This window comes from Scleropages formosus, chromosome 22 (genome assembly GCF_900964775.1).
Source record: "Scleropages formosus chromosome 22, fSclFor1.1, whole genome shotgun sequence".
In the NCBI taxonomy this organism is placed as follows: Eukaryota; Metazoa; Chordata; class Actinopteri; order Osteoglossiformes; family Osteoglossidae; genus Scleropages; species Scleropages formosus.
Window position 1 is genome coordinate 19443296 of NC_041827.1, and position 12099 is coordinate 19455394.

General features: G+C 44.4%; 1 protein-coding gene across 1 annotated transcript in view; it reads right to left on the reverse strand.

The window, feature by feature from the left end:
* Positions 1–305: 305 nt before the first annotated feature.
* The window catches only part of cntn6 (contactin 6), a 35980-nt gene continuing 24186 nt past the window's right edge, over positions 306–12099 (reverse strand). Inside the window, exons 12-22 of the mRNA XM_018733999.2 lie at positions 11831–12003; positions 10706–10823; positions 10159–10317; positions 9631–9780; positions 8861–8931; positions 7876–8110; positions 7098–7213; positions 6599–6779; positions 4832–4944; positions 1800–1968; positions 306–1177 (exon numbers count right to left, since the gene is read on the reverse strand). Coding sequence (XP_018589515.2) covers positions 1083–1177; positions 1800–1968; positions 4832–4944; positions 6599–6779; positions 7098–7213; positions 7876–8110; positions 8861–8931; positions 9631–9780; positions 10159–10317; positions 10706–10823; positions 11831–12003 — 1580 coding nt within the window. The 3' untranslated portion in view covers positions 306–1082. The remainder of the gene's footprint in view (positions 1178–1799; positions 1969–4831; positions 4945–6598; positions 6780–7097; positions 7214–7875; positions 8111–8860; positions 8932–9630; positions 9781–10158; positions 10318–10705; positions 10824–11830; positions 12004–12099) is intronic.

Sequence of the window (12099 nt, forward strand, 5' to 3'; positions counted from 1 at the left end):
AAACTTGGATCATTTTAGATTATGATTCACTACTTAATATCATGTAGCACAGACTATATCATTGTCTTTCAGATCTCAAATTACTTGGACTAAGAAAAGCAATTATCAGAAACCTCATAATTCCAATACTTTAGTGTAGTCTATTTCCAGAGAAGAGGAGAACTCAAAGAGAATGAAGTACACAGAGAGGTGAATTAACATTAAAGAGACAATATGACAATATTTAGATTTAAACCAATTAATGCAATCATGGCATTGTTCAATACTGGTAAAGACATTAGCCTTGGCTACAGTGGAGTGCCGCATTTTGCGTTTGCCAATGTGCAGCGATCTAAAATTCAAAAATTAGTGTACCACTCAACCTTCCCTTTTATCGTGTTTATTTCTGCGAAAGGGTACCATTTCAGCAGCATTTCATTCCTCCTTAGGGATCAGTAATGTACATTATACTTCATAAATGTCTGAGCTGTCTTGCGGGTAATTATTTTGGCATATTCAGTCTCATCTGAGTCTTTTTTTTATTGATTAACGTTCACTTATTACATCAGGCAACAGGCTTTTGTTGTCACTGCCAGAGAAAAGAGCAGGGAGCGCTGCACATGCTTCATCCATGAAGCGCGACGCTGGTTTCCTGTCAAGGCGATCCTCGTCGCGCTCAACGGGACTCTTGGCTTGCTGGCAGCTTGGCAATACTTACAAAGAGGAAGCACGTGGCTGGACCTACGGAGATGAATGGCATGTAGTCTCCCTCTGATGATCACCGTGCTGCTGACATTTCCTCTAGCGGTCCGAACACCTCGATCAGCAAAATACACCTTCGTGTACTTCTGGCATTTCCTATGCACTAAAAACCCCTAAGTGCCATAGGAGAAACATGACCTTCGCTTTCTGCCTACCTCCTCATGAAAAGTCAAAAACCCACGTAGGCATAAGGCAATGGAGGTTTTCTGTGAAGATTCAGCCCATATTGTTGAAAAAACTAATCTGTAAAAGCTGCTATAATATTTAGTGATGATACGCTATATTAAAGCATGGTGATAACGTTATAGATGACCTCTTGAAGTTTTTCCATTTATTTCTGTTTAAAAAACCAGTGCTGATGTTACAAAAAGGGAAACTGAGAAAATATATTCTATTTTGCTGACAGAAGAGCTAAAATGTCCTTTGGAATTAAGACCTGAAAAAGAAAATAAAAGCAAAAAAAAAAAAAAAAAAAAAAAAAAAATCAGCAAATTTACCCCATTAAAACACTCTAAATCATGGAACAATCATTTTAATTCTGTGGCACCTAAAATTCATGCGACAGGAAATATTTAAATCGGGCAGCAGGTGGCATAGTGTTTACAGCTCCTGACTTGCATTTGAAATACCCAGGTTTGAATCCCACCTCCTGTTGTAGTATCCTTGATTAAGGTACTATACCTGAACTGGTACAGTAAAAATTGCCTATCTGTATAAAAGGGTAAATCAATGTAATTTGCTTTAGGGAAATGTATCACCTAAATAAGTAAATGTACCACAAGGTGTAGCTACCTTGCCTATTATTCCACCGCACTTTAAAGTCAGGCAGACGCATGTGTGCTGGTACAAAAGCAGTTCTGACTGTTGGTGGAAGGGCAGTCTTGTTTTGTCTAATCCAGCACAGTGATTATAAAATCAGATGTGTTTTTGACACGGCACATTGTGCTTTTCTCGGAATGACATGAAGAAGCAGCTCAGGCAACGCGTTCCTGGGGACCTGGAGGGACTGACAGTATCTGCTGCCAAAGTGACGAGCCTTGATGAGGGGGAGGCCTTACTGGACATTTTGGGGATCCTGATGGGGCCACTGCTGCTGCCGTCCCCCCCGTCGCTCAGCGCCTTGACCTCGATGAGGTAGCCGTCGCCCGCTGGGAGCAGCAGCTCCACTGAGGTCCTGTTCGTCTCCACCACGCCGGTATGGCTGTGCCAGTCCTGCCGATACACCACCTGGGAGGGAGAGGTGGTTGGAGCACGGTCACGGCACTCATGGTCACAGCGAGAGAGCAGGCGGTTAGCACTGACGAGACTATACTGTAAGGTCCAAGGTTCAAAGGTCAGAAAAGGAATTTCTGCTGTAGCTTTGAAACGGTGTGTGACATCCAGGCTCCTGGACTGTGTGTTCGGCTGTAGGTTCAAACCCAGCATAGCCGACTTGGAGTTTGCATGGGTTTCCTCCAGGTGCCCTGATTTCCCACTGTCTAAAACATGCTTCAGGTGAACTGGGGTCTCCGAATTGCCCATAGTGTGTGTAAGAGTGTGTGATTGCCCTGTGACGAACTGGTGTGATGTTTAGGGTGCACCCTGTGCTTCCAGGATAGGCTCTGCAAGCCTATACTGGACAAGCAGTTATAGATAATGAATGAATGGATGGATAAATGGTCTGATTAGAACTTAGTTGGACAGTCACGGTAATCAATCATCAGTAATCATATGTAAATGTATGTATGGCTCATCATGATGTCTTTGAGAATTTAATATTTCCATTATTTTCCACTTCAGCACAAATTCCAAGGTTTCTCCTCTGCCCCTTTTTTTTTTTTACCGTTACTGAAAAAAGTCTAAGGAACAAACAGGAGCTGTGCATTCCTCACAAACTAAAGGCAAGAGCTACTGAAGACCTAGAGAGTGAGATCCACCCCCAGTGACCCACATAAACACGAAAAGCACATGACATTTGCAAGACATTTTTACTCCTTTTTAGATTTATTCTCTGCACAATCCAGCCATATCTCAAAGTTGGAAAGTTTGAGAAACATATCCATTAATATAAAAAAGGCATATTTTCCCACTAGACAACTTCACATGAAAAATGTCCTGCGCTGTGCCATCCCACTCTGTAACTGACAAAGTGTTAAATGTGTCTCCGGCCAGGCCCTTTTGAGTCATATAATGTCCCCTTGGAATGATCACGAACTAACGTGGAGAGATATAAACACAGTGAATCAGGGTAAAAGAAGGGATCAAATCTGTGAAATCCAGTACAGAGAGAATAATCTATTCATTTTGCCGTGTGATGCAAGGGAAGCTTCTTCAGATACGAATTCCGAAATTCTGCCAGGGGTTTTAATTTTAAAGACGACATGAACTTCAAATGATCATCAAAGGTGCTTCGCTTGTGCGGCTCCCCTGTGGAAGTGGAGCGCATGGGCGGACATGGGCGATGCCTCCGAAGCGGCCTGCTTCCTCCTCACCTTCGCAGACGCACATCAGAGGGGAGCCCACGTCAATTAGCCAGACACTCTCTGGGAAATGAATTCTTCACAAGAATTCTTTAAATTCATAAACCTGCTGCTTCTTCACAGCCTGCCCGAGCGTGTACTGCGGGAAGACCGATGAGCCGTTGGCCCAAAATCTAGAGGTGTGGTGTGCTCTGGATGGAGAATGTAAAAGTTTAATTACTGAGTACTGAGGGGGTGCGGTGGTGCAGTGGGTTGGACCGGGTCCTGCTCTCCGGTGGGTCTGGGGTTCGAGTCCCGCTTGGGGTGCCTTGCGGCGGACTGGCGTCCCGTCCTGGGTGTGTCCCCTCCCCCTCCGGCCTTACGCCCTGTGTTGCCGGGTAGGCTCCGGTTCCCCGCGACCCCGTACAGGACAAGCGGCACAGAAAATGTGTGTGTGTACTGAGTACTGATGCATTTTTAATAGAGCAATTCGCAATGATTCCTTTGTAAAAAACTGAAACCTGGAGGACCGACACTGGCCCCTAGCATGATGCATCCATCAGTTACACACAGTGGGCAGCACTGATCCCTGGTTTCACAGATGGGGTTAAATTTTTTTCTCCCTGTGTTGACTTGGGTTTCCTCTAGGTGCTCTGGTTTCCTCCCATTGTTCAAAGAAATGGCTTGGGTAATGCCAATCACCTGTAGTGTGTGTGTGTGTGATGGCACAGCGGGTTTGGCCTGTGCCTCCTCTCTTGTGGGTCTGATTCTCAAGTCCTGCTTGCAACGGAGTGGTGCCCCCCCTGGGTGTGTCCCCTCCCCCTCCAGCCTTGAGCCCTGTGTTGCTGGGTTAGGCTCCAGCTTGCGACAAGCAGTTTCAGACAGTGTGTGTCCATTACATTGTTCTGATGTATAGAGACGAAAGCGAATGATCATAAGCAGCTGTAGTGCATTTAGATGTGAGATAAATAAATATATTATTTATAATAATAGCATGTCACTTTACATTTCCAGGGGTAAAAACATTAACTGTAAGCTTAAGTTTAACTTAAAAAAAAAAAAAAAGATTTCCAAGATTTTTAAAGAAATTAATGCAATCACATTACAGCAATACAACATTATCACCACAACTAAATACATTACAACCAGTATTAAACACACAGTTGACGTGGAAAGGAAAGGGTTTATTATCTAATTCTGGTAGAAGGTGAAAACCTGCCATGCTTTGACTGACTGTGTAGGAGTAGGAAAAATTCTGAATCTCAACGTGTCATCAGCAGATAACTTTATGCGTTGCATAACAATAATGTTCAAAAACATAATACTTCAAAGACAATTTGAAGATATTCTGTGTTTATTTATTCAAAACTACTGAGAATGTGTTCATGAATACCTCTAAAAATGTGCTTCACTGATACAAATCAGCAACCAAGTATTGTGTAAATGTAAGCTCCAAAATACCCATAATATTTAATAATAAATTATTAATGTAGTATGAATCATATTAATAGATAATATTAGATATTTTAAAGGTGTTACTTGCACAATAAAACAATTTGTGATCAGTCATTTGCCACCATGCATATTGTTCCTTTTAAAATTACCACTGAAAGAGAGATGCAGTGTCCCTGCAGGAAGGTGGAGCGGCTCACCTTATACCCTGTAACCTCCGATTCGTTCTCCAGCGCTTTCACATGCTCCCAGTTCAGAAAGATCTTGGAGTTGGTCAAGTTCCACTCCACATTCCCGGGCGGTTGACTTGGTGCTAAAAACAGTCATACAGACCCATGTTTAAACTTCAGCTCTTTACATGTTTTGTTTACCCTGAACTGTGCATCGCTTCAGAGAAGAGCCGCTACACCCCAACCAGACCCGTTCGCTCGTCTACTTCTGCTCGCTTCGTGGTCCCGCGAATGAAAAGTGAAGCACGGAGGTTCTCGGTTCTGGCTCCGTTGTGGTGGAACGACCTCCCCCTCTCACTCAAAACTGCTGAATCTCTGTCCACATTCAAGAAGGGTCTGAAAACTCAGCTTTTCTGGACCCACTTTGCCCAAGATCTCTCCCGCTCATGTGTGGTGTAAATGTTCATGCACCGTAACTTTACGACCATCCCCAGATAAGCCCTTACACAGCAATGATAGAGGTGTTGACAAATTGCAGTAACTGCGTCATGACGTTAAGCATACTAAAGAGTAACATCCATCCTGATATCATGATTAAAACTTAAATAAAACCTTACTTTTCTTAGGAGTAACACTTTATGGGAGTTGATCTAGTTTTAAAGGCATTTATTCAACAACGACAACAACAACAATAATATTCTATTTTGACATTGTGATTTTCGTGCTTGTAATGTGTTTGGAAGTCTTAAATATGAAGAACACGGTAAAAAAAGTCTTAATTAACTTATCTAACTTGATGTGGCCTATATTTAAGTAGGCTTTTTTAATCAGCAGCTGCTTAGAATCCAGTCTCAGTGTCATAACAGTAGGGCATTTCAAAAAGACAAATACATTAGGAACTTCAGCAAATAGTGGGTTTAATTGCTGACTATTCTCTTCTTGGCAGCTTTAATTGCCTGCTCTTTTTATTAGCTGAAATTAGCTCACAAACACTCCCCAATGAGGAGGTGTCAGGATTTATCTTATCAGTGAGCTGCATCTCAGCTTCAACACATGACTTCGCTCAGGCTCTCGCATCAGATAATAATCCATGTGAAGACATAGAGGTTGTCTGTGCTGGAAGCAATCTGAGTTTCAGCGCTTACATTTTCTAAATTCGATTTTCTCGATTAAAATATACATAATGAGCTCTCGGCAACAGTCAAGGTGTTACATTCACTGGTTCCAACCACTAAACTTGTAGTAATGGAGCAGGTGCAGAGTGGTTAAAAGTGCTGCCTGGCTCTTGAAGAACTCAGGTTCAAATCCCACATCCTGCTGTAGTGCCCTTGATCAATGTACATGCCCTGAACTGTATATATCACTCAGCTGTCTAAATAGTTAAATAACTATCAGTAGTTGCTTTGAAGGAAAGACTTGAATAAATGAAAAAAAAAAAAAAAAAAAAAAAAGAGAGCTGGTAGCATAGCAGAGCTGCTGTGTTTGGCCCTAAAGGTTCAAATCTTATCTCTGGCTGGAGTACCCTTGAGCAAGGTACTTACCCTAAATTGCTCAAGTAAAATTACCTAGCTGTAACATTGGGTAAATAATTGTAGGTATCTTAAGTTCTTTGGAGAAAAGTGTCAGCTAAATGAGTAAATGTAAGACAGTTAGTAAGTGGCATATTTATAAAGGGGTCTGAAGACTCAGATGTGCCCAGATTGAGAACCGCTGGATGGAAACTAAAGCAGAACTGAACGTGTTTAAGTCCTGACCGTACAAAGGGCTTTTCTCCATAACCTGAGCGCACACACTCACGTGGCTTCTTGGTGGTTACGTTGACCGGGGCACTTTGAGGACCCGCACCGGCACTGTTGCGAGCCTTCACTGCCACTATGTACGTTGTGCTGCCCTTCAGGGCGGAGATGGTGGCTGTGGTATCGGCGACTCTCACTCTCTCTGCCTCACTCTCCTGTTCCCCCGCTTCCCAGAAGAGCACCTGGCCAAGAAGAGGGAAGGTAGTGAGATGATTGCTGACTGCCATTTTCGCAGTGACCACAACACATTCTCTGATTTAATACTACATTCAATTATGTTGATTAATCCCATTAATTACTACAATCCATGTTCCCCTGTAGGATTTGTGTCAACAGAATTAGGGATCCTGCAAGGGATTAAATTTTACACTAAAACTGCAATAAGGTACATTGAAAAGGTCCCTTAGTGTGAAATATCTTGTCATTTTCATTAAACTTGTACATTTTCCAATTCTATAAGATCTAATCAACTTAAAGTGTATCTGTGTCCCGTTCATTACCTCGTAGCCAAGGATTCTTCCACCGTTGGTCTTCCAAGGGACAGGCTCCCAGTACACCTCGATCTCAGAAGCAGACAGTGTCCGCACCCACACCCTGGATGGTGCCATTGAGGGCTCTATGAAAATAATACAGGAAGAAAAAAGTCATTCAACACTTGGGAAAATCGACTCTGCAGACAAATTCATTGCCACTATTTCACAAATTATCTTATCTTCATCTCTTAGTTACTATTGGTGAGACACTATAAATGTGAAATAAGCTCAATAATAGATAGATAGATAGATAGATAGATAGATAGATAGATAGATAGATAGATAGATAGAGTTATGCAGCCCTTGCTTTGAGTATGCGGATAGCTGGATATAGATATTTATTCTGATGGAACAAGGATTCTGAAGAAAATTGTGTGAATTTCTACATAAATTCTTGCCAAGTCCAGCTTTTCATATTCTTTCTGGTTCAATGTGAAACCAAAGACTTAACTAGCCTAAGATGGAAAATACACACACACACACACATTTTCAGAACCGCTTGTCCCTTACGGGGTCACGGGGAACCGGAGCCTACCCGGCAACACAGGGCGTAAGGCCGGAGGGGGAAGGGGACGCACCCAGGACGGGACGCCAGTCCGTCACAAGGCACCCCAAGCGGGACTCGAACCCCAGACCCACCGGAGAGTAGGACTGCAGTCCAACCCACTGCGCCACCGCACCCCCTCTCAGATGGAAAATAAATTCACAAAAAAAAAAATAAATAAATAAACCTGAAAAAACAAACCTTCTTCAGCAGAATAGACAGTGGTCACGGAACTCTGAGGACCTTCTCCTATGTTGTTGTAAACACCAACTTTCACCTCAAATGGGGTGAGAGGCGGGATGCTGTCATTCTTATATGTGTATCTTGATGCATCAGGTGAAGCCACTACTGTCTGTATCCAGGTGGTCGTGCCAATGGGACGGAAGGCCACAACATACCCGAATCCCTCCCCATTCTGCTGCTCCTCTGGTACGGGCTGGGAGAAAAGGTGCACACCGGGTGAATTCAGGCCCGGGAACCAGTGACATTTACAGTTACATCTATTCATCTGGCAAAGTGACGTGCCGATCGGAATAAACTGCATTTCACAACCGATGAAGAGCTTTAGACATAGACACATGAATGCTGAACCACAGCACAGTTTATGCTAGTGCACATTACACAGGAGTGTGATAGGAAATAGGTGATTGTGATAGATGGTATGATGAAAATGTGTAGCACAGTTACAAGATTAAGAAGAAATCGGTCTGATTGAGATGGGTTTTGAAATCCTTCTTTAAGGTTGAGAGGGATTCAGCAGCTCTGAGGGTCAGAGGGATCTCATTTCATTACATCTGAGTCCTAACAGCAAACCTATGGACTTTCAGTTTTTGACCACTGGGGTGTGGTACCGCCAAGCATTCAGAGAAAGCTTAAACTAGCAGAAACTTAAATTTCCATAGTCAGAAATAAACATTAAAAATGTTTTCGTATTTTAACATAAGAAAATATTGCTAGGGAAACTAAATGAACCGTGACACATTATGTTTGTTTTACTATGGGATTTCCAAAAATTTGCAAGGAATACATGTAGCCATCCTCAACAGATGTAGCTTCTGGAAATATCTGAGAGTTTCCTGGCCCACAGACATTATTGATTCAATCAAGCAGTTTTGTGTTCATCTCTTCTATGCAAGCAAAAAGCCCCACAAAGGGAGTATTTCAGAACATTTCTAACAATCCTTACCTCCCATACAATGACGAGCTCGCCTCGATTTCCTCCACCCCCACTGACGTTGGTGGGTGCGACTTGGGGCACTGGAGAAAGAGCAGCAACGCACACAGTATGAGGGAACGCGAGTCACCCGGGGTACACGCAACCAGCAAAAAGTGCCAGCAGACCCAACACTTAGAGGTGCTGGGGAGAATTAGAGGACTTGGGTGTTTGGTTTTCAGTGCATTGCACTTCCCGTGGAGCCACGACAAGGGCAGGCCGGCGGCTGATTGCAACGCCTTCTCCAAAGGTCCAGAAAGCTAGAGGAGTTGCGCACAGCGCAGACCCCGAAATCAAGGCAAATGCGCTGGGAACACAGCCTGAAAAGAGATGCTTCCAAAGCCATTGCCTCGTGGCGTGCATTTGGGAGGTTCCAGTTGATGTGGGCATGAATTAGTAACTGGATTTTCAACATTCTGATATAAACAGCATCTGTGCTCTTGAAAGGTATAACGCGTTTAGTTTTCAGACATTAGCAACAAGAGGAATATGTGAGGGAATATAGCAATTCTATCTTAAAAGTCAGATGTTCCAATAGAGCACTGGTATTCAGGGCTTATTTAATCCTTGCTGTATAACGTCTTGTTAACTTGGAGGAAAATGTCAATTAAATTAATTTGGGTTTTATTCTCTGGAAGTTCTTTAATTAGTGGAAATGTGCAGCGAGGGGTGGGGTGAAATCTGTAGGGATTTCATGTAATGATCTTTGTCCAGGAGGGAGTGGAGGGAGAAGAGAGCGTTACCTGCTGCCCTCGTGCGCAGCGCCCTGGAGGGCACGCTAGGCTCACCCACACCCACGCTGTTGATCGCAACCACCCTGAATTCGTAATACACCCAGGGGTTCAAATCAACCGCAGTGGCATGCAACATCTGTCCAGGCACAGAATCAGGAACTAGGATTAAAGAATTAAGAGATGAAATACATACCGGTTCACACCCACACATATTACACCGTTCTGGACCGCATGAGTATGTGCTGTCCAGTTTCTTAATTATTCATTTTATAATTCATCTCCGTATGGCATCTCTTATCAAAGCGAGCTATAAAAGACTGGAAAGGAAATCAGAGTGATAATGAAGTATCAAAATGTATCCATTACTCTCCTGGGGCTTGAGTGGGATATTTTAAGTTTACAAACGCATGTTAGTATTCAGGTGTGTTGTCCTTACAAGATGAAACATGTTGGCGCAGCTATCTAACAATGCCCCGCTAGCCTGCTGTGTCCTGTCATTGTCTCTGCCGGTTTTGGCTAGGGCTGAATTGCTGGTACCTGTTTTGACCGCCTGCCAGCCAACTGAATACGGGGTGCGCGCTTGCACGACATATGCAGTGACGGGGCTGTGGTTCTCAGGCCCGGAGGCCCAGGAGAGCTGAGCCGTGGTGTCTGTGACCTTCTCCACTGTGAGGCCCTCGGGAGGACCTGGAGGCCCTAGAAGAACAAGATACGCAGCGCCAGGCGAATGGTTAGTAACTTTGTATGAATCCAAAACAGGGCAGCGCATAGACTAAAGGCCTTTTGCACAAAAATGCATCTTTGGCCCAGAAAGGAATACACTTAATATTCACAGGCCAAATGAACAATCCTTCATCAGATAATGGAAATGTGATAGATTCCCAGGAACAAAGAGTACAAGATTACAGCATTGATTTCAGATACTCATTGTTTCACACTCGGCGAAGCTGCTGATATTTACCGCGTAAAGCTGTGAGACTGCAATGAAGTACTTAATACGGTGTGTTAATATGTAGCGCATTCGCTCATACATCATGCCCACCATGTTCCAAAAAAGCACCGTCCCCTTTCACCAAAAGCGTACCTCTTACAATCAAGTCAGCTGCTGCTGACACACTGTCCACTACAGTGTGGACCATGCAGACGTACTTTCCTGCGTGCTTCAGCTGAACGTTCCTGATCATCAGGTCTCCGGCAGAATCCTGCCAACACACCACGGGCAGCATTTTAGCTGGAGGACACAGGCGCGAGTCCACAAAGGCAGATGATGGCAGCAGGAACAAGGCATGAATAACATCTAGATTAAATATGAAGATGTAAACACACGAAATGAAACGTTAAGTGTGGCTGGAGTCCTCTGCGGTGTTTCCATCTTTTGAGCGTCTCTCGGCGAGCTAAGCAGAGAGGTGCGGAACTGTACAATAGGGGTGTTCTCATCTGCACAAACTCAGGAAGTGAAATACGTCCCAGTCCGAAGGAGTCCTGGGTCACCGACAAGGGGATGTGGGATGTGTGGGAGGGGGGTGCTGAAGTAACCCTCATTCTTATTCTCAGCTGGGCAGCAATGGACTTCTAAATCTCGCATATGCGCTGTTAAGTCATTACAAATATTCACTTGGCTGATGCTTTTCTCCAAAACAACTTACAATTTCACCCATTTAGAGCACTGGGTAATACAACTGGAGCGCGCACGCACACACGCACACTTCTGAACCGCTTGTCCCATACGGGGTTGCGGGGAACCGGAGCCTACCCAGTGACACAGGGCGTAAGGGCGGAGGGGACACACCCAGGACGGGACGCCAGTCCGTCACAAAGCACCCCAAGCAGGACTCGAACCCCAGACCCACTGGAGAGCAGGACCCCGTCCAACCCACTGTGCCACTGCGCCCCCACAGCTGGAGCAACTTAAGGTAAGTACCTTGCTCAAGGATGCTACAGCTAGAGGTGCCATTTGCACCTGTGACTTTTGGGTTCAAAGGCAGCTGCTCCAACCCCTACGCTACCAGCTGTCCTTACCAGCATGTCATGGCCCTGCACTCTGTGAAATTCAGGAAATAACGTCTTTTTTGCACCCCCCCGATCACCCAACTACTATGCTACTCCCTATGAAAATCACATACGTGGCAGTACTTCTTGTTGGCTGTGCCTTAAGTGCGAGTCATGTGTCCATATACACGCATGTGCAGCGCAGGGCGAAAACACGCACCCCTCCGATCTTCTCAAAGTGATCTTGCTTGTTTACTTCGACTGGCTTCCCGTTGAAGAACCATCTGAAAACGGGGCTCAGGGAGGGATCTCTGGACACCTCACACGGGAGCACAATGCTCTCTCCCACAGTGGCATCCATGTTCAGAGGGGGGACAACAATCTTTGTAGATTCTGTTCGAAAAAGTGTTAATTTGTGTTAATTAATAATCACGAGAAGTCCTCATATCAAATTTCACGGAAAGGACTATGGTAAACGGCTCATCTTTC